Source organism: Vipera berus (assembly GCF_964194415.1).
Source record: "Vipera berus genome assembly, chromosome: 9".
NCBI lineage: Eukaryota > Metazoa > Chordata > Lepidosauria > Squamata > Viperidae > Vipera > Vipera berus.
Window position 1 is genome coordinate 14,691,233 of NC_138212.1, and position 23,589 is coordinate 14,714,821.

Genomic DNA, 23,589 nt, shown 5'->3' on the forward strand with positions numbered 1-23,589 from the left:
TAGTAACATGATTGTTAAGTGACTCCAGCTTCCTCACTGACTTGGTTTGTCTGAATGTCGCAAAAGGGGATCACACAACCCTGGGACATTGCGACCGCCATAAATATGAATCAGTTGCCAAACATCTGAATTTTGTCCATGTGACCATGGGGATGCTGCAATGGCCATAAGTGTGAAATACGGTCAGAGGTCATTGTTTTTAGAGCCGTTGCAACTTTGAATGGTCACTAAATGAAAAGCTGAGGACTCCCCGTACATTCGTTTGTGAAACTCGAGGCCATCAGACATGGTGATAACCACCGATTTAACCAGCTTTAAAGGAGGCTGGACAAAATCACTGTAAATTGGCCAACTGCACTGCTTTCCACACAGCTGGAACGTGAGGGCAGAGGCCATTTTTATTTGTTTGCGTCCAGTGCCTCTTATTCAGTGGTATATAATGTCCTGGAATGCAAAGGTTTCATTTCGCTATTACTGCTGATGGGCCCACCCTCCAACTGTGGCAGCAGATCCCCAAACAGCTGCTTCTCCAGCACTCTTCCAAATCAACCCCAAACACCATAGGATTCCGAAGCCAGAGAGAACCGCAAGAAACCGTGACGAGAGGCAGACTCTGAAACGTCCTCTGTTGCCAAGCAACCACATCCAACACCTACACATTTTTGCCAGTTTCCCCTTGGCTGTGGACCTTCTAGTGGTTGAGGAACCTTTGACCTCAGAAGGTGCAAGTAGGGCAATGGCACCAGAGCAGCTTCCCATGCCATTTATTTTTGTTTATCACCCGCCTTTATTATTTTTACAAATAACTGAAGGTAGTAAACATATCCAATACATCTTCCTTCTCCTATTTTCCTCACAACAACCCTGTGAGGTGAGTTGGGATAAGAGGGAGTGGCTCAGTCACCCAGCTGGTTTTCATGGCAAGGTGGGACTTGAACTCACAGTCTCCTGCCTGGTGCCTTAACCACTACCGGTTAGATGAAACCGGCTCTATAAGGGTACCATAACAGCTAAAAGGACACATGCTAAAAGAAGATAAAATCACAAAGTACATTTGTGTGCAATCTCACCAATTTCAAGAAACCTTCATTTTTATAGGCAGTGTTTCTAATCAAGCTACATCACCTATTTGTTATGACATCCAGCTAATTAGGCTTGATGCAAACTTGATGTTTTCAGTATGACTCACTTTTCTTTACCATACTGTACTATGTTAACACTAACTGTGCTTTAAGTGCTGGGTACAAACTAAGGTCTGGAATCCATTGCTTAGAACCACAGCCTGGGTTGTGTACATCTTGCGGCTTCGTTCGGTAATCTAGCCTCAGGCTCAAGATTGTAAACTTGACTTTAAGCCAGGGGTCTTCAAACGTGGCCCTTTTAGGACTTGTGGACTTCAACTCCCAGAATTCCTCAGCCAGGCATGCTGGCTGAGGAATTCTGGGAATTGAGGTCCACAAGTCCTAAAAGGGCCATGTTTGAAGACTCCTGCTTTAAGCTCACAAGGATCAAGTACTGTTTGTTCCCTTCTTTTATCAATTGTCACGTTGGCTCCCGCTGCACATTAGGGGTGCAGCTCTATCCGCTGAAGACCCTGGCATTTCAAGAGCAAGTCTGAACACACATGTAGATTAGCAATGCCCTATTTATTTATTTATTTATTTATTTATTTATTTATTTATTTATTTATTTATTTATTTATTTATTTAAAGAAAAAAGCCCATAAATCTCTAGCTGGGAGCTAATGAACTGATAAGCTTTTGACCAAGTCCATTTCCCTCCAGATGGCTGTTTGCAATCGGCACCCCTTGTGTGTGCTCTCATACAGCTTTAGCTTTAATTGACAGCATGCTCTGGGTGGGCGAATCCATTAACAAGCCGGATTTCGTTTTTTGCATTGATGGAAGGACAGGACTTAGGCGAGTGGGCTGCTCAACTGACCTCTTGGAAAATCACTGAACAAGAATCATGCTCTCTCCTACATTAAGGGATACGTTAGGATGAGGCATTTTGCATTAATCCTAACTTCAACAAAGGCTTTCCATTAAGGTTGCATATTCATAATCTCCATCCCAGTGGTGCTTCTCTTCCTTGTTTTCAGCTTCAACTTTGCCTTTCCAGCTGTTATCCTTTCGCCTCTCATCTTCTTTACCTAAGCTCCCATATATTTCCTTTGTTCTCCAGCATGTCTTCTGGGCTAGCCCTTTCTCTCATTCTATCCTTCATTTGTATCTTATTTCTCTATTTGGTTTCCTGCTTCCCTAGTATTTTTTCCTCCCTCTCTCTCTGCTTATCTTCCCCGGCCCACCGCCCCCAATTTCCTTTTGCATCCTAGCCACCCCCTTCCCACTTAGCAAACAGGCAGATGGATGCCTTTTTAAAGTTGGGTATGAGCTGTTCTCCAGTCACATCTAAGAATAGTTCAGAACTGCTGGAGTCTTGGGGTCTCAGGGACAACCTCTTTGCTGTACAGGGTGCCAATTCTAATCCTAACAGGAAGGCTTAGAAAAGAATAGAGTAACAAAGTTGGAAGGGACCTTGGAGGTCTTCTAGTCCAACCCCCTGCTTGAGTAGAAGACTGTGCCTATACCAATTAGACAAATTGCTGTCCAGTCTCTTCTTAAAAGCCTCCAGTGCTAAAGCACCCACCCACCTTGGTGGAGCAGTGGGCTAATGGCTCCTTAAGTAACACCAGCTGCCTGCAATTAGTGCAGGTTCGCATCCCACCAGGCTCAAGGTTGACTCAGCCTTCCATCCTTCCGAGGTAGGTAAAATGAGGACACAGATTGTTGGGGGCAATTAAGCTGACTTTGTAATAATGCCGCTTGGGGGGGGGAAAGCCCTAATAAGCAGGTATATACATAGAATGAAGGCTATTGCTAAGCACACTGATTTGTGCTTCTTAGATTGTAAGCCGCCCTGAGTCTTCGGAGAAGGGCGGGATATAAATGGGATTTAAAAAAAAACTTCTGAGGACAAGTCGTTAATTGTTCCCACTGTTAGGAAGTTTCTCCTTAGTTCTAGGTTGCTTCCATCCATTGTTTCTTGTCTTGCCTTCAGGTACTTTGGAAAAATAGTTTGACCCCCCCCCTCTTCTTTGTGGCAGTCCCTCAAATGTCTGAACACAGCTATCATGTCTCCTCTAATCTTTCTTTTCACTAGACTAGACATACCCAATTCCTGCAACCATTCCCTATATGTTTTAGCCTCCAGCCCTCTAATCATCTTTGTTGCTCTTCTCTGCACTCTTTCCAGAGTCTTAACATCTTTTTTATATTGTGGGGACCAAAACTGGTCCCCACAATAGTTTCTCTGTTTCCTTCAGACTCTGGGATACTTTAAGTGGGTGGTAGCTACCTTACAGCAGCTAGACAATTATAGGAATGTAAGGAGGAAAAAAGATCAAGCCTATATGATTGCTGGCAAAATGTGACCCCAAAAGAATTCCAAGAATCTACTGAGGAAGGACATGAAGTAATCACCAGATGCAAAGTGCACCCACAGCTACTATCAACTCTCAGCAATAATCATCCCACACTCTTGAAGGGTTTCTTATGAATCTCTTAAAAAGTTCACAGCAGGAGCAGGATTCAGGCCTCTACCTGTTTTGGAAAAAGCCCCATTAACTGTGCAATTAGAGAAGAAACAGAAGACGCTATCAGAGGGAATGGGAGATATTCTAAAGCTTCCCAATCTTGGCAACTTTAAGATGGCTGGATATCAACTCTCAGAATTCCCTATCCAGCAGGACTGGGGAGCTGTGGGCTTTGCAATCCACCCGTGCTAGCTGCTAAGGTTGAGAAACATTGCGCCAAAGTCTTCACCGATCTGCAGCGTCTTTCTGATATTGGATAGCTGCAATTTTGCTGGCAGACAGATGGTGCCTCAGTACAACTGGGTGGAGTCAGCCGAAATGCTTGGCGTGAAGGAGTTGTAATTGCTCCCTAACATCTTACAGGTTCTCTGCCATGGCCACAAGGAGAAGTGACACACTTGATTCAGCCCTGCCAAAATGATTATGGCTGGGATTAACGTGGAGGTTATGAGATTCCTCTTTCTCAAATCTGGACCCTTGTTACGGACACAAAGTGAATTTCATTAGGCTGCTTTAGGTGCTTAGGTGAGCATGTTTGTGAAGGGAGAGATGATGGGAAGAAGGGGAGGAATCACTTCACACCGATTGATAAAGAGAGAGAAAGAGAAAAGGGGAAGGGAGGCGACACTTACTTTTTCAGCATATATGGAATTTCCAGACAGTTCTGAAAGGTGCATAAACTCTAAGTGGAGGCTCCCAAATTCAGCTAAAATGCTGCTTCCCGCTGATGCCCATCCCCAGCTCCAGCTCATGCCACTGGGGGAGACAGAAAAAGACAGAAAAAGCTAAGCTTACAAGGAGTGAGAATCCCGGGCTGCTTTTATAAGCTTTATCCAGCGCTAGGAAATCCATTCTTTGCAGGGCTCATACTGTACAACATTGTATATTTATTCTAGCAGTTCCCAACCATGGAAATATTAAGATGTGTGGACGTCATTCAGCTTTCCAGAATTCCCCAGCCAGCATGAATGGACTTCAACTCCCAGAATTCCCTAGCAGGTATGAATGGAATTCTGGGAATTGAAGTCCACATTTATCTTGAAGTGATCTATTAATTCATTGTTTGTTACTATTAACCCCAGCTTTCCTCTCCATGTTCCTGAAAAACACTGAGCTAAATTGGCCCCAAATCTGATCATGGACTCCTGTGCTGGAAGACTCCTTAAACCTAAGATGTTTGAAGCCCAAATCTCTCCAAATGCTATTTACAAACGTCTCCTTATTTCCAGCAAGGTAGTTGAGAACAATGTTGTATAATTTTTGTTTGAGAGGACGTCATATGTGCAGAAAAGGCATTTGGTATGACTACATAGAAAACAGACAGATAGCATAGGCAACTCACACATGGATCTGCAGTACTTAGCAGATATAAAGTCACATATACCATACTTTCTCTTTTTAACACTGCCATTGTTTCTCTGCATTTGTTGGCAATAGAAATAGGATGTATTGAAATATATAAATAACCATGAGATATGAAGTCTGGTAAGTCAGGCGAAGAGCAGCTTTGAATACAATGTGCATTTTGACATGTGTGTCTGTGCTTTTAAAAGATGTAAACATTGGGGAAGTTAGCTTAGCCTATTTGTGGTTAAAAGCAAACAACTAGAGCAGGGGTTTTCAAACTTGGCCCTTTTATGACTTGTGGACTTCAACTCCCAGAAGTCCTCAGCCAGCCTAGCTGAGGAATTCTGGGAGCTGAAGTCCACAAGTCATAAAAGGGCCATGTTTGAAGACCCCTGATCTACAGCTTTAGATCCAAAGTCCCAAGAAATACAATGAACATTCTGGTTTTGCCAAATGGCACAGATTGTAGGAATTTTACAGAGAGTTAAGAAAAAACATAGCAATCGTAGGAACTTTTCCAGATTCTGCTTCCTTACTCATCTCCTCCAATCAGCCAACATAACCGTCTTGATTACAGTCTGTTAAGATCAACTCAACTCTGCAGAGCAGCCTATATTTTTAGGATTGGATTGAAAACAGCTTCCATAATTGTCAGCTTGAGAGAAGCTCAATGACTGCCATTTCAAAAACAGGAAGACCTGATCCTAATATCTCTTGATTAGCATAGGAGACAAATTGCGGTTAAGGCTTCTTTTGGGGAAAGACAATTATCACTGCTATGATTATCTGAAAGGAGGAATTATGTGGAGACAGCAGATGGAGCTAGGAGGTTTGTGCAATAGACTCCAGAGGACCACCACTTTTCAACCTTTAAAAAAATAAAAACTTACGTGTTGAAAAGCCAAGTTCTTTCTTTGACTAGGATTTGGGGAAATAAGATGGGTTTTGGGGTGCAGTTTAATACTTTTAACTGAATCACATCTATCGCCACAGGGGATTGTGAGGTAAATCCACCTCAAACCTTCCTTAAACTTAGCCATCTCGGGGAATTACAATTAATTACGAGTGATTTGGGGAGAAGATAAAAACAAAAATCATTGAGAGGATCTGCCAACAGCTATGAGGATGCTTTTGAGGCAACTGGAAGATCAGCTATTAGGGGGACAAATAGCTTACTGCCTTCACCCCTCCATCAATGTTGTCCGAAGAACCTGGCTGGAAACAAAATGCTAGACTTTGGACTGAACAAGGAGAGTGATGATTATGTTTATACAAGTAGTCCTCAGGTTACAACTGTTATGGAGCCTGCCCATTACGGCTGTAAGATGTGACAGTAATAAAACGGGTTGGTCACCCGATCAACCCGATTTTACAATCTTGTTTTTGGCAGTTAAGCAAACCGATAGTTCTCAGGGTATATGGTAGTTCCAGATAATAGACTGATTGGTAAGATCCTGTCTATAGATGTGGAACAAGAAAGAAATCTGCTTGAATCATTGTGTGTTTTTCTTGATTTTGGGGCTGGACATCAATCTTGTCAAACTGAAGCGGGCTTCTGCCTACATTAAACATATACTCTTGAGAACTGTTAGGGGAGGTTGCTCTCCTCACCCTCTTTTTCTCACACAAACTATCTGGACTGAGTTGTCTCTTGCTCCTGTGGAATGCAGCCCCTCCCTCCTGGGAATCCAGTCCGCCACAGTCTATCACACTGAGAAAGAGTGGCAGGCCCAATGTCACCTAGGCTGCTTCTATGGCTCAAGGGGAACTAGAAACTGGGTCTCCTGACCTAGACCAATCCCTTCCCCACTACATCAAACTCCAGTGGGTAACCTAAAAAGCCACAGGTATCTCCAATCTTGGCAACTTTAAGATTTGTGGACTTCAAATGGGTGGGGAACTCTGAGAGTTGAGGTCCACAAGTCCTCAAGTTGTCAAGTTTGGAGAACCTTGTCCTAAGTCAGGGGTGTCAAACTTACGCAGAAGCCACACCCACCCCATTGCTGGCAATGGCAAAACTGTCACGATACGTTGTGCGAGGTCACATGACATCGCGAGTTTGACATGTCTGTTCTAAAGGATACTGACAATCCATCTTTTATCTCCAGTGGTGTTTCTTCCTTACTTGATCGTCACATTTATTGGGTAGGGGTGTCAAACTGCCGGCCCGGATGCGTCATGAAACTCAAGCGGAAGCCGCGCCCACCCCATTGCCGGCAATGGAGAAAAAGCTCTGACACGTTGCGCAACGTCATGTGACGTCGCAAGTTTGACATGTCTGACTTAGAGCGATGATATCAATAGGGGTTTCTCGCATATTAACTTTAATGGAATTATTCTCATTCTCAGAGCAAACCAGGATGTTTATTTTCAAATGAATAAGAATTGAGGACTAAATTAAAAATTGCTTTTCTTTCTTCTGGCGTTCTCAATCTGATTATTGCCCCTTTCTTCTCTCTAATGGCCTCCTTTCATGGTTCTAAACTCGGTTCTAAGCAGGAAGGTAAATGCAAGTCCTTGACTTGGCTTCATGGAGAATTATTCTCTATCCTTAAAAAAGTGAACTAAAGTTATACCTATAAATGCTAAGCTTAACATCTTGGTATCATTTCTTAAAAATTTATGTCATTTTAGTTACTTAAAATGGTGGTTGCTTAGCAATACATTTTCAGTACTACTCAGCAAAACAAGATTAATAGGCTCAAATCATAAGAAATTTCTCATGTCATAAATCTTGTTTGGTTTGCCTCCAGGAAGAGCTTCAAGTTATTCTTCTAAATTACAGAAAACTGAAAAAGGGAGAAAAAGAGATTCTTCTGGCCTGCTTATATCTATTAGGTTAACATCTGGAGAACCTGTGCCAATTCCTTTCCCAGCCAGACTTTTGATCGTCAAAATCCCCACATTTTGCTGAATGCCCCCCTTTTGCCCTCTGGATTAAGACCCCCTGCATGATCCTTTAGCATTCACATAGCTTCTGCACTTTCTAATCAAGGCCCATTTTCCTTCTGGAGGCCTCCAAGTATCTTAGTGCTAGCCAAGTTTCCTGGTGAGAAATTTAGGATGTAGGATTCAGAGGTGAGCAACCTGCAGCTCCATGCTCAAAGGGAGGGAGGGAGGGAGGGAGGGAGAAGGAAGGAAGGAAGGAAGGGAGGGAGGGAGGGAAGGAAAGGAAAAGAGATGGGAGGGAGGGAGGACCATGTTCTGCCAAATTATTGAATAACTTCAGCAGCTTTAAAATATGTGGACTTCAATTCCCAATATTCCCTATCCAGTTGCTGAAAACAACTGGTCTGGGGTGATATTCTAACTGTCCTAAGAATTCTCACCAAGAATGACATTCAAGGCAAAGATTAATTACGATTTAGGCTGACAATTCAAAGAGCAAAAATTAGGTCTTGTTTAGAGGAACACACTGAACCAAACATTATAAAAATGGTAAAGTCAGACCCAAGAGGTTACAGAGCCTTGGTGGAGCAGTGAGCTAATGCCTCCTTAAGTAACATCAGCTGCCTGCAATTAGTGCAGGTTCGCATCCCACCAGGCTCAAGGTTGACTCAGCCTTCCATCCTTCCGAGGTAGGTAAAATGAGGACCCAGATTGTTGGGGGCAATTAAGCTGACTTTGTAATAATGCCGCTTGGGGGGTGTATGAAATAAGCAGGCATATACATAGAATGAAGGCTACTGCTAAGCTTGTAAGCCGCCCTGAGTCTTTGGAGAAGGGCGGGATATAAATGGAATTTTAAAAAAAAATATGTGGCGAGATGAAAAGGATGGCAAAAAAATAAATAAAAGGACTGGGATTCACAAGGCTAAATCACTGGCTCATTTTAATTCACCTCTTTCTCTCGGCTGAGGGCACCCCAAACTCTCAGACAAAGATCTTTCTAATTCCTACCACCCTCACAACGCAGAGATGCCGTGAGTAAGCTGAAACCAAGAGAACAGCTGGGAAGTTGTGATTATGAAAACAAGGGTGCAGAGAGGGGTTATGACTGCAGAGAGCAAGCAAGTTGAAGCAGAAAATGCTTTTCCATTCCCCTCCAGGGGAAATTCAGAAATGAGTCAACTATGCCAACTTTGGTTTCAGTTCAGGCCAATCTTCTCCAGCCTGGCAGTTTCCGCTATATTGGTTTCAAGTTCCAATTATCAGCCAGAATAGCTGTAGTCAATTTGGGATGACAGGAGCTAGATCCGAAAAGTGTCAGTTCAAGTAACCAGGGGAAGAAGGTTGGCCTGAGTCATTCTGTAACACCTGGGAACACAATTAGATTGGGAGGAAACTCTGCCCTGTGAACAGAAAAAAGCTTTGTTTGGGGAGTTCAGCTTCAGGATCCAAGGTAATGTTTCTCAGCCTTGGAGACTTGGATATGTGGACTTCAACTCCCAGAATTCCCCAGCCCGCATGGCTGTCTGGAGTATTCTGGGAGTTGAAGTCCACCTCTCTTAAAGACACCAAGACTGAGAAACATTGATTTAAGGCAATGAGAATCCCACTGCAAGAATTACAGGAAAACTTTCCAATTTAGGCTGGGTTAATAAATCACTGGGAGCCTAAAACACCCAGAAATCTCAGCCTCTACACAGATAGAAAGTGCCAGGTTGGGGGAAGTTTGGGAGAAACTGAAAGCTATCCACATTTGCTTTCTGACACACTAGCTTGACTCCTTTCGAAAACAGTACAGATAGTCCTCGACTTATAACAGTTCATTTAGTGATCATTAGAAGTCACAGTGAAAAAAGTGACTTACGACTGTTTTTCAAACCTACGACCATTGCAGTACCCCATGGTCATGTGATCAAAATTGAGACACCTGGCAACTGACTCATATTTATGACGGCTGCAGTGCCCCGGGGTCATGTGATCCGCTTTTGCGAACTTTTGACAAGCGAAGTGAATGGGGAAGCCAGATTCACTTAACAACCCTGTTACTATCTTAATTGCTCCAGTGATTCACTTAACCACTCTAGCAGGAAAAATGATAACATGGGCAAAATTCACTTATAACAACTGTCTTGCTTAGCAACAGAAATGTTGGGCTCAATTATGGTCCTAAGCCAAGGACTACCTGTAATGCTTACTTCAGTCCAGGCAGGTTTCTCCTCTTATTCTCTATTTGTTAGCAACAACACAGTGCTGCTCCTTACCTGCCCAGGTTGATGACCCCCCGTGGGATTCCTGTTGGTGTGTTAAAAGCTGGGATAAGTTTCTCTCCAAGTTCTAGAGCTTTGCTCTTGAAGACCTGTTGGAAGAAAGAGAGGAAGGAGTCAGGAAGCAGTTAATAAGTGGGTGCTGGATTTCTAAACATAAATCTCCATATGTTCAGCCACTTGGAGGTAGTTCCTGGGACACCAGGAGCCCTGGTGGTGCAGTGGTTAGAATGCAGTATTGCAGGCAAACTCTGCCTACAGCCTGAAGTTCTATCTTGACGGGGCTCAAGGTTGACTCTGCCTTCCATCCTTCGGAGGTTGGTAAAATGAGGACCCAGGCAGTTGGGGGCAATATGCTGATTTTGTCAACTGCTTAGAGAGTGCTGTAAAGCACCTTGGGGCTGTATGCAACTATAAATGCTATTGCTAAGTGCTAGTACTATTGCTACTTCAAGAGAAATAGGTTTAGAGAACCATCCTTGTAGACTACTGTTCTTCTGCCCAGACTGAACGGGTAAATATTTGGATGCATTGGCTGGGAGCATCTTTTCTCAGCGTGAATGTACTTTTAGCTCCTGTTGACAACTAGAGCGCAGGTGGCCAAAATAAATAAATAAAATAAATCATGGAAATAGAGGAGACAGAAAATAGATAAGAAACCAGAGTCCCACTGTGGAAACTACACATATCTTATTTCTTTGCCATTACTCTAAGCTTGAGGCAAAGTAATGGCTTTGGATAGTGGCTTCTGGATCCTCCCACCGTAGAGTAGGGTGTGTGAGTGGGTTTGATCTTTAATAGGCATTAGAAAGTTTGATGCCTGGTATAAATAATAATAATAATAATAATAATAATAATAATAATAATAATAATAATAATAATAATAATAATAATAATAATAATAATAATAAAAGTTGGAAGGGACCTTGGAGGTCATCTAGTCCAACCCCCTGCTCAGACAGGAAACCTTATACCATTTCAGACAAATGGCTGTTAAATGATCTTTAACATCTTGGTTTTATCAGTTAGTACTATTTTCTGCCTCTGTTCCATTACAACAGTGTTGTTTCAATTAACGAGATTCTATCTATTTTACCATTTTATTATTTCAATATTATTTCCCCTTACAAACTGAAACTAAATGCGTGATAAGTAAGGAAATAAATTTTCTTTCATTTTGTTTTTCCAAGGACTGGTATTCAGTAGACGCCAATTGTGAACTATTCAAGCAATTGTATGAGCCAATTCAGCAATTACACAAACACCCATATGAAAGATAAAAAAGCCAGACTGAAAATGAATTGAGATAAGAAAAAAATCCAGCCTTTTGAACTTAAGGAAAAAAATAGAAGGCTTCCAAGAGTTAAGATGCAGTGCATATATTGCACATGGAAAATCTTGGATTCAGTCCCTGGAACGTCCAGTGAAAAGGATGCTTTGGTTTTTTTGCAACTTTTCTGTGCAATCAATCCTAAGGGATCTGCAAGAACTTGATGGGGTACCATCAGAGATTAAGGGGAAAACAATAAACTTCATTCAGACACAGGCCAGGGGTATCCATAGCAAATTCTCTAAGGGTGGGGCTTGTTCTCTAACAATTAAAGTGCCACAGCCACCACTGGGTTAGAAGATCCTTGACATTCTTTCCAATGCTACAATTTTATGATACTATAGCTGGCAGACAATGTATTAGGGTAGGTTGCATAGGAGGGGGAGGGACAACAATGGGTATGAACCTCAACAGTGATGCCTCTTTCTGAATGCATTCAGCTTTCAAAAAAACTCTTCTTCATCTCTAGGCTCCACTAAAAGGCATAAAATTCAATGATTTTTGACACCATCAGGAATTCAGACATTGGCCAGGGCTGAAAACAGTTCTAAGTGGGGACAGAGAAGTAAGTATCTCCATCAGCTTTTCACACACCCCTTGTTCCTCTCTGTCTGGTGGGCTGTCATAACAACCACCATGACTTATGACCATAATTCAGGGCTCAAATATGGTCATAGGTCAAGGACTACGTGTAAAGCTTTTGAGCAATTCTCTGTTCTAGTCAGTTTCTCAGTCTTTTTTAAAAATTTGCAAACAGGGACATCTTCTGCCTATTCCCCATTTCCTCCAATCACCACAGGAACTGAACTTGCTGAAAAGTGAGAAAAGCTACATCGTTCTGCAGATATATTAATCAAGAGTTTACTGGTTATAAAGGGAAGAGCATTAAGTGATTTACAGAGACATCTTGCAAGATCCAAAGCTTTTGTCTAAATGAGGAAAGCAGCATTGCCAAGCCCACAGTGGCAAAGCTAACTTGTAAGAATTAAGTGGGGGGGAAAACAGTTTTGGGGAAAAAAAAGCTTCACAACTTGCTGTGCTCTGCTGTTCCTTTCAAAAGACAAAAAGCTGACCATATAACACTTTTGCACTGCAAGGGTCTTACAATCTGTCATTGGAACCATGCAGCTCCCTTGTTCTATATGCAAAGCCACAGCAGGAGGCCAAACCACTGCTTTGCTCCAGTTTCTGTCCTAGGAATTTTTGTGCAACCTTTCTATGCCATCAAAAATATATATTGCAATCAGTCTCAGCGTGTACCACAGAACAATGGAAAAATAAAATAAGTAGGAACTCTACTACTGTGGCATTACATCATGCTGCAAAGTTCATTTTGGTAGAAGTCATTGGCCCAGGAAACAAGGTCACCTTTGAGACCATTTACTCCAAGGAAAGAATGTTCTTTGAAGGATGTGCCAGGATGGTTTTTTTCCCTTTCAGAACCCCATATCAGCTGACATAGCCTGGTTTCAAGGCTTTTCCTGAAGGCTAAAAGAGAAGGGGTGGAACTTACCTCTGAAGGCAAGATATTCCAAAAGGTGGGAGCCGTGGCAGAAAGCCGTGGCCATCTCCTGGATCCCACCAGCCAAAATTCCTTGGCTGTTGGGATCCGCAGTAGGTACCTTCTGTCAGCACAAGTGGGATGGGCAATTCCTATAGGGGGAAGATGGTTCTGCAGATATCCTGGAACCATGCCACGAAGGGCTTTAAAGATGATAACCATATCTTGAATTGCACACAGAAGCAGATCAGCAGCCAAAGTATAAAAGCATATCAACCCCTTTTTAAGACTAATGCCTATCTTAAATTTCATAAAAGTTCTCACTAAAGGGATCCCTGCTATGTAGCTATGTTTTATGGAAACACTTGCCTAGGTAGTCCAGTTCCAATAATTAATGCCAGAAGGTTACAGCAATTAATGCCTTCACTGATGCATTCTCCCTTGTTGACATAACGAAGAATGCCTTGGAATGAGTCCATGAAATTTAGGTGCTCATCACACGTGACTTTAATGCCAAGGAAGATTTTTGGGGTTTGATGGTAGAGTTAAAAGTGGTTGTCCTTTTTAAAAAAATAACAGTTCAGAGCACCGTTTAATGTGACCCTTGTGAGGGACACAAGTCCTCCTCTCTAGCATCAAGTCATTAATAAATTCAGAACACAAAACCGTGGCCAGCGGCATTTCTGCAGAGACCAATGTACCAAACCAGTGAACTGTCCCAGAGAAATTATCCACAGGAGGAAAATACTACTGGATGAGTCAGGCCAAGTAATTATGCCCAACTTAATTAACAGCTGTCATCAGTGCTTTGATATTTATCAAGAGGCACCATTTTTAGCTGGTTTAGGCAAGGAAACAGGTAGGGTTTTCTGAGATTCTCCATTCAGAAATCTATTTTGCAAATCAGACGTGCAAATGGGTCAGTACTAACCTCTTCGCCCGTCAGGTAATATGCGGACAGAAGTCCTCCAACGTAGCGGATGTTCACCTCGAATAAAGAAGCTTCCCCGTTCTGCTGGAAGAAAAATAGGAGGGTCTCAGATTGTTCATTGGCAGATATGCAAATGCTAAGATAAGAAAGTGCAACTGAAGCAGTGGGTATAAAAACACATTTTTAGTACTCGTTACTGCACAATCCTTAGCAGAGATACTTGCAAGGCATGGGTGGAAATCACCCTACAGCTTTAAGAGCAGTGGACCTCAACTTCCAGAATTCCTCAGCCAGCCAGCCTGCTCCCTTTCCCAGTCTGCCAACTCCTTCTCCAGAAGGAAAAATATAATTTGTATTGTAACCCCTAAAATGAACATTTTCCTCTGCCTATATCAGGGTCTTCAAACCTGGCCCTTTTATGACTTGTGGACTTCAACTCCCAGAATTCATCAGCCAAGCTGGCTGAGGAATTCTGGGAGTTGAAGTCCACAAGTCGTAAAAGGGCCAAGTTTGAAGACCCCCCCTGACCTATATCTCTTGTAGACAGCTTCTGCATGCTTTGGGGACAACATCTGGAATGTCTGTGGTACTGCTGGCTGGTGTTCTCCAGTATTTCAATTACCAAAAAACCCCTCTTCCCATATCTTATCCCTTATGAAGAGTCAAATTACATAAAATGCATCATTTGATCCTGAGCAGCAAAAGTTTATTAAGACCTACTAGAAATAATAACACAGACGCTCATCTTTTCTAACAGTGATATAAGAGAATAAGAGCAACGATTTCTTGCCTTGACATTCTCTTCTCTGTGGTTTTAGCATGTTGAGGAATTCACAAATCCATTCATGTAAAGGGGGTGGGGGTGGGGTGAGGAGATAATAATTAGACCCCAGAGTGGTTCACATGAGTGAGTGTGAATGGAAAGGAGATGATAATGGGAACAAGCTTGTGCAGCCCTCTCCCTTCCTTTTTTTATATAACACTTATGCAATGGACTGAATTTTCAACTAGCCCTTTACTCATAAAAATCTTGGAGCAGCAAAATGTCAAAGCAATTGCGCTCAAACCATCCCTTTCAAAAATCTCCTCCTGCCAATTCAGGTTTGTCCTCTGAATAAATACCAGCTTTTTACCAAAGGTGTGGATGCACAAACATCCTCCTCACCCCCAGGTAGAAGAGGTATTTCTAGGCTACGTAAAAGGGCCCATTAAAAAAAACTAGCAGGAAAGTGGGGCTTGCATTCTTTCTGATCCTGTTCACAACCAGCATGTGACGTTTATATTCCATGCAACTCACATTGGGTCATTCTGGGAAAATACCCAGCCTGCATTTACACTCAACCAATGAATGGATGCTGCAGCCATTTGGACAGAGGCTGGCTAGTTGTGAGCCTGAGCACATTTTGAATCTTGGACAACCCCCCCCCCCCCTATTTAATCCAATGTCTTCAGGTTCACATGACCTGGAATTTGATATTCACTTTTGAAAACATTAACTTGCTCTGCACTGGTGATGTTACCTCAGTTAGTAATGAAGCATCTACAAGAAAACAACCAAGCTCAGAGAGCACCATACATGCTATTTTTTTAAAAAAAATCCTAATTTAACATTTTTTAATATCCTAAATCACTGTTTCTTAACCTTGGCAGCTTTCAGATGCGAAGACTTCATTCCCAGCATTCTCCAGTCACCTTGCTGGAAAGTAAATTCTGGGAGTTAAAATCCACCCAACTTCAAACTTCCAAGGTTTAGAAATATTTTCAAAGCTCCCTGTTCTAGGTTCTTGGCAAATGTAGGTATTTAAATTTAGAGACGAGAAGCGTTCAGAATCTGTAATCAGAAAATGTTAGCTGTTAGGGCCTTAAGATAAATGTCTTGCTCCATGATAACAATAATGAGTTTGCTAGCTGGGGAATTCGGGGAGTTGAAGTCCACACATCTGAAAGTTGCCAAGGCTGAGAAATTCTATTCTAAGCGCTTCACTTCTAACCGAGTTGTCCTCTTTCATCTGGGTTAAAAGAAACTTTCAGTTCACATCTTCTCTCTTTTGCAGTGAAACCTATGACATGGTTCTTCACAAGGCTTCTGCTGATTGATTTGTGGGCCAGAAGGGAGAGCTTTTGTGAAAATACAGATCAATAACCTTTCTCTAGTTTGTCTGTTGGCCTATTGATCCGATTCCAAACACAGAGCATTGAGCCAAATTTACGAGGCTTGACTGCCCATTTGCAACCCCATGTTGGTCATCTATTTCAAAACAAAGCTTTTCAAGGGGGAGGCAATTTCCTTTGCTTTTCCTTGCAGCCTTGCAGCAAAAACAGAGATGCAGTCTGGAATGAGAAATGTAGCCCTGTTCGAATATAAGCAAGGTTGCAAGTCCACAATGGTTTTAAAATCAGGACCTGGAGAACCTCACTCTGTGCAGCAACACAAAACTCAAATAATATAGGGACTGTAGAGAGGCTAAACCAAGGGTAAGCAACCTTGGCGCTTTTATGACTCGTGGACTTCAAGGCCCAGAATTCCTCAGCCAGCATGGCTGGCTGAGGAATTCTGGGAGTTGAAGTCCACGAGTCATAAAAGAGCCAAGGTTGCCTATCCCTGGCCTAAACAAAGTGATGGAGCAAACAGGGTAAATTAAGGCATGGGATGGGATTCAGAGAACCAAGTATTTATGGGCTATTTCAAGCATTATAAAGACTGTGGGAGAACCAATCTGGACACAAGCAAATTCATGGAGAGTAAAGCAATAAACATAATGTCTAGTGGTTAAGGCACCAGGCTAGCAAGCAAGAGACTATGAGTTCAAGTCCCACCATAGCAGCAAAAGCCAGATGGGTGACCTTGGGCCAGTCATTTCCTCTCAGCCCAACCCACCTCACAGGATTATTGTTGTGGGGAAAATAGGAAGAGGAAGCTGTATAGGATATGTTCACTCCCTTGAGTTATTTGTAACAATAATGAAGGGCAGGATATAAATAAACAAATAAAAACACACTCTCTTCAACTATAGAGACAACACGTTCCTAAACTCCAGTGGGTCAGTACCACAACTTATGTCTACTTCTGTCCCGTTTGTGGAACTTCTAAACATCTTTAAAAACTCTACTCTGCTCCAAACCGAATTTCTTCCAGGTGTTTGTGGGTATAATTCTCATTAACTTTCATTGCTAGCCATGCTGCCTACAGTTGTTGGTGTAATGGCCCCCCAAATTTAAAAGAAACAGGATGTTTACCTGCAGGGTCACCTATAAAGGGTTTGCCACTTCTCCTTTGCACCAGAAAGCAGTCAAAGACAACAGCATGGACATTTTGGGTGCAAGAAGACCCAGCAAGAAAAACCTCAATCAGGGAAGCCCTGCTAAGTGACCTTGGGCTTGCCAGTCTCTTTTTGCTCAAGAGCCAAAATAGTGGAGTGATGAAGATGCTCATCTCTACAAAACAGCTGCTTACCGTAGTTCTCAAATAATCCAGTTTTTTTGACTGGAGAAATTCCAGACAGGGAAAATGGAAAGAGGGAGGAGGTAATCTACAATTCCCCATGCTGGTTGGGAAATTCTGGGAGTTGAAGTCCACCCATCTTAAAGCTGCCAACGCTGAAAATTACTGCTAGAGGTGCTGGTTGGATTATCAGCTGATCTGGCAATCAAGGCATTTTTTGCTTTAATCCTTTTACCCTATTACCTCCCAGCTCAGCTGTACGGTGTCCTATTCTCGGCTTGTTTTTACAGTGTGCCAGGTTGGGGGTGGGTGGGGGGTGGGGGCGGAGGGCCGGTCAAAACATCCGGGTTCAAAATACACATGGGGGTTTCTGCAGAACAGAGAAACCTATTCAAAGGCTGACTCACCACGTTCAAGTCAAAGCTCTTCTCCACCCAATCTTTGGCTTCCTGGAATTCCTCCTGCAGCTCCATGACGTACAGGGTATCCAAAGCATCCACCACGGTGGCACCCCGCAGGCCTCCTGCAGGGACAGAAACCCACAGAGTTTGAATGGAACTTTAGCTGACTTTCCACTGAGGGATGCAGAGGTAAGCGCGTGGCTGCGAAAATTGCTATTTGAATTTCATTCCGAGACTGCTTCCTTAATGCATGCAGAGTACAGCTGGTCCTTGCCTTACGACCACTTGTTCAGTGGCTGTTCGAAGTTACAACAGCACTAAAAATGCAACTTAGGACTTGGTCCTCGCACTTATGACCATCAAAGCAGCACTGCAGTCACGTGATCAAAATTCAGGTGCTTGGCCATGTATTTGTGACGGCTGCAGCGTCCTGGGGCCATGTGATCGCCATTTGCGTTTGAGGAGATCTGCATTATAGGAGTTTGTACAGTTTCCAAAACGACAAGAGAGCAGACTGATCCGCTAGCATGCTCAGATGGCAATGGTGGGTGGAATCAGGTGCATGGGGAGATACAAGAAAAGAGCCTTGTGTGAAAGGCAGAAATGATCAGATAAATGGGTCCACAGCCTAGAAAAAAAATGCTGGAGGTTACTCAGAAAATTGGGGTCTGAAAACCGTTTTAGTGGACATATATGTCTTCTTTGTAATTTCCACAATAATCCATCCTGTTGGGTCAACTTTGATGACTTGTTAAAACATGGAGTTTTAGCCAATTCAGAAATGAAATAATGGGCCAATTCTTCAACACAAAGCATCGCTATCTATCTACCAGTTGCCTCCCTGGAGAAAATAAGACTTTAGAACAGGGGTCTTCAAACTTGGCCCTTTTATGACTTGTGGACTTCAACTCCCAGAATTCCTCAGCCAGGGAGTTGAAGTCCACAAGTCATAAAAGGGCCAAGTTTGAAGACCCCTGCTTTAGAAGATACCAAGTACTGATCATTCCTCTCATAGATGGAAGCAACTGCTGCTCTGCTCTCATTTCCTAACATAGAGTTGGCCTTTCTCATTGTACCTAGCGGTGCCCATCCTTGACAAAGTTTAAGACCTGTGGACTTCAGCTCTCAGAATTCCCCAGCCTGGCTGGGGAATTGAAGTTCACCCATCTTAGAGATGCCAAGGTTGGAACCACTGGTCTACATGATTCATACCCAACATCACCCAGTTATAAGGGATTGCAATGGCTATTATCCTGAGCCACATGATCTTTGATCCCTTCTCTATATGCAGAACATGAAGGAAAGAGACTCTGCACCGCAGGTTGTTTATGCACTAGAATCTCCAAACAGTATATTAAGATCCTACAATATTGAATTTTTACATCTCTGAATGATTCACGGGAAGTGACACTGTCAGGAGACTTAAAATGTAAAAACCTCTTAATTGGTTCAAAACCCTCTTGATAACTTGCAGCACTCCTCAGCAGAAAAATGGGAAGCCAATGTGTGAACACCTGATAAAAGCAAGCCATGGGCTTCTGAGCAATCTCAACAGCAAAGGACTGGTGGGTTAAAAAAAAGAGAGAGAGAGAACCAGGCAGTTTTCTCTGATTCAGATCAGAGAAATGAAGATATTCTGAAATGAAGAGTTGGTTATTAGAAGCATGAGGATTCAAGGGATTCCTGTTTAGGAGATAACCCCTATTCAAGTAGGAAATGGATGAGTATGGGAGAGGGAGAGAGGGAGAGGGAGAAAGAGGGAGAGACAGAGGGAGGGAGAGACAAGACAGGGAGAGGGAGGGAGGGAGTCAGAGAGGGAGAGGGAGGGAGAGAGAGAGCGACAGAGAGAGGAACAGGGAGGGAGAGAGACAGAGAGGAAGACAGAGGGAAACAGGGAGAGGCAGAGAGAGAGACAGAAGGAGAGGGAGAGGGAGGGAGGGAGAGAGGGAGGGAGGGAGAGAGACAGGGAGAGGGAGAGAGAGGCAGACAGAGTGAGGAAGATAGGCAAACAGAGAGGCAGAAAGAGAGACAGAAGGAGAGGGAGAGGGAGGGAGAGAGACAGAGGAAGACAGAGGGAAACGGAGAGGCAGAGAGACAGAAGGAGAGGGAGAGGGAGGGAAAGAGAGAGGGAGGGAGGGAGGGAGAGAGACAGAGAGAAGCAGACAGAGTGAGGAAGACAGGCAAACAGAGAGGCAGAAAGAGAGACAGAAGGAGAGGGAGAGAGACAGAGAGAGGAAGACAGAGGGAAACAGGGAGAGGCAGAGAGAGAAACAGAAGGAGAGGGAGAGGGAGGGAAAAAGAGAGGGAGGGAGAGAGACAGAGAGGGAGAGAGAGGCAGACAGAGTGAGGAAGACAGGCAAATGGAGAGGCAGAAAGAGAGACAGAAGGAGAGGGAGAGGGAGGGAGGGAGACAGAGAGAGGAAGACAGAGGGAAACAGGGAGAGGCAGAGAGAGAGACAGAAGGAGAGGGAGAGGGAGGGAAAGAGAGAGGGAGGGAGAGAGATTTTCCAGGAGTTTTAAAATGTCGTTTAATTTATTGCAAAGCCCACTTCAGGCAATGGTTCACAGGCAGTGCATTGGGACTCATTGGGACTGAGGAGCAAAATGCCACAAATTAAGGTGCAGCTTGTAAGAAATACTGAATACAAAGTTGAGAGAGAGGAGAAGGTGACACAGCAAACACTATCCCTAGTTAGATAATGTGGGGCGCTAACTTGACAGGAATTTCATTAGAAAACACGGGCTACATAACAGGTTTGGGCTGGTATCATGCTTCAGAGATTGTGCCTTACAGATCAGTCCCTGCCAAATTGCTGCCTTGTCTAAAATCTGCTTGTCTGTCAATGAGGACCCCTTGAAAGAGGGCATTAGGCTCCCCTTCCTCTAGTGCAGTGTATCTCAACCTCAGCCACTCTTAAGATGTCTGGACTTCCAACTTCCAGAATTCTTCAGCCGGCAATGGCCAGCTGGGAAATTTTGGGAGCTGACATCCATGCAACTTAAAATTGCCAAGGTTGTGCGCTAGTTAAGTTAGGAAGAAAACCAACCGTACGAGATTCGTGCATTTACAGCATTTACTTTTCATTTCAGAGGCATTAAGCTACACTATCATCCAGACTAAAAAGTCTGAAAGCAGCGAAGATGCATGTAAAGTGTGTAGAAATCAGGGTGAAATTGCACGCCATTCCCGGAATTCATTAAATTGCAATTGCAAATTATACATCCTACGCAGTGGTGGGATTCAGCCAGTTTGCACCAGTTCGGCAGAACCGGTAGCTATTTTTTTTGTTGCCCAGGCCCAGAATGGACTTCCGCAAACGGCATCCACATGGAGAACCAGTCGTTCACATATTTGAATCCCACCACTGGTCCTGCCCTCAAAACAAGTTCACGGGGAAGGAATTTTTTGAATTGGAGGATCTAAACTGTACCAATTTATTACCCTTCATCTTTCATATAATCTGTAGCCTGCACGGTCACTGAACTAGAAAAAGACCGGGTAACAGAAAACACAGCTATGGTTATTTGATTTATATCCCATCTTTCTGGTCGGGTGAGCACAAGGCAACTAAAAAAAACCCCAGAATGTATTATTTTACAAAAATTGGTGAAAAATAATAGTAAAATAAATATAAATACTAAAATCCTTCTCTGCGGAGGCCTACCAAGATCAGGGGACCGTTCTCTCAGCAAGAAATGTGACATTTAAGATAAACTGGCTGTCCGAACTATTTCCCAGTTCCCAGGAATTCAGCTTTTTCCTATGAAGAGTGATTCATAGTTTTCTAGCAATGCTACAAGCACATCAGCATTCAGGAACATGTTAGGTGTCCAAAACAGCTGGTGTCAACAAACGGTATGGTTGGCTTGGGTAAAGTTCTCTCTGGGATCTGGCGGTGATAACTGTCTTTCTTAGCAGGAGGAAACCATGTTTATGAAGGCTAAGCATGATTCATTGCACCTCTTGTGATCTGCCCCAGCTGTGAGATATATAGTCCACTAAACAGTACGCTATCCATCAACCTTGTTTTCATGCTTTAATGGAATGTCAGACAAAAGAGGCTTTCCTGGAACACATTTGAGAGTGGGTTGCTGTGTTGGAGAATCAGGATTGGCTTGATGGGTTGAGATGCTGATGAGGCATCTGGTTTCAAGGCACCTTGAAGGCCTTATATTATGAGGGCCTGTTATTGTACCCAGGGCTAGAACCCACCAGTGACATTCTAGAATTGAAATGAGAAATAGAGGTGTACTCTGCACACTGATTGAAGCTATTCTTTTCAGAAGCTCTGGGTTGTTCAACATGGAATAGGACAATTCTGCAAAAACTACATTATTACAGTTTTTCTAGGGAGGCATTTGTAATGATGGACTACGACTGGGCATTCATTGCACATAAGCCACCTGTCCAAGATCTGGAAGCCCAACTGGATCAATATGCCTTACAGCAGACATGTCAAACACAAGGCCCGGGGGCCGGATCCAGCCTGTGAAGTGGTTTCATGTGGCCCACAAAGCCATCCTGGAAACAGTGAGGGAATGGCCCCCACTGCCTTGGCCCTGGCCCAGAGACCCTCCTTCTGCCAGAGACCCTCAGATCTGTCCCACTCCTGTCCAGGCCCCCATAGGTACCCTTGATGCGAACGATGTAGAGCTGGCCACGCCCACCCAGTAGGCCATATGCACTCTAGCCACACCCACCCAGTAGGCCACACCCACCCTGGCCACGCCCACCCGGCCCCCTGAGGGCAACCACAATGCTTATGCGGCCCTCAATGAAATTGAGTTTGACCCCCCTGCCTTACAGTAATGGTGTGAGGCAAAGACCTTGGGAAACTGGGCACAAAGAAGTTGCTAATAGAATGGCCAGATAAGAGGCAGCATAGCCCTCAGAGAGAGAGAAGGTGGGGCAAGAAGCTCAGAAGGAACCCTCCCTAGTTGGAGAGGGGTGGAATTGTACTCTCAGACTTGCAAGATTCTATCAATGTAGCTTTACAATGGAGTAGAATAAGCTCAGCTGGTTTTAATTCCTATCTGATCAATCTCATGAGGTTGACATCAGTCTTGCACGTCTGAAAGCACAATTCGCTCCCACCTCTTTTACAAACTGAGAAACTAAGGTCTCTTCTGAGCCTCTTACCCCATCCATTATCTCTAAGCTATCTCTTATTTGACCTTTTCTCATCCCTTGGCTCAATCTCCCAAGGTCTTCCCCACATATCACTACATCCACCCAGTGTTGTGAGAAATTTGTTCACTTAAATTAGAAAACAAAGTGATTCGTTTCCTTTGCTGACAGCACATTGGGCCATTTCTGGCAGGAAAATATTCGGCTTTAAATTATCGCTTTATAGGATTTCCTGAGCAATCAAACATCTCTCTTTAGGTCAACAAGATATCTATAAGGAGTGCCCAAATTCCAGAAGGCACCTAAACCTTAGTACATTTTAATGTACTCTCTATGAAGTTCTTGTGGACTTACACAACATCAGTAGCGTTGGATTAAGGACATGGAGGTTTCTAAGCCAAATTTTGCCTTTTCTGTCTTGATACATTCAAAGGAAACCATTTATAGTGATGTTTCTCAAAGCGGGGTGACTTTTAAGATATGTGGACTTCAGCTCCCAGAATTCTCCAGCCAGCATGCTGACTAGGGAATTCTGGGAGATGAAGTAAACATTTTTTTAAAGTTTCCATGGTTGAGAAACATTGATTTAAAGGCATAAGACATTTTTTCCCATTTTCTCCCTAAATCCATACCTGAAAAGCATTATCAATACCAAGAAAGCAGGGAACAGTCTAGAATCTTAGATCTTTCTCTCAATACAATAGGAGCACATCTCTGTTCAAAAATACCAAGGCCCAACGCTCAGTGTCCAATGTTGTAAA

General features: G+C 43.3%; 1 protein-coding gene across 1 annotated transcript in view; it reads right to left on the minus strand.

The window, feature by feature from the left end:
• Positions 1-23,589, minus strand: part of MAN1C1 (mannosidase alpha class 1C member 1) — a 158,693-nt gene that overhangs the window by 18,210 nt on the left and 116,894 nt on the right. Inside the window, 4 exon segments of the mRNA XM_081335172.1 lie at positions 4,228-4,351; positions 10,093-10,187; positions 13,858-13,938; positions 17,707-17,822. Of these exon segments, the coding sequence (XP_081191298.1) occupies positions 4,228-4,351; positions 10,093-10,187; positions 13,858-13,938; positions 17,707-17,822 (416 nt within the window).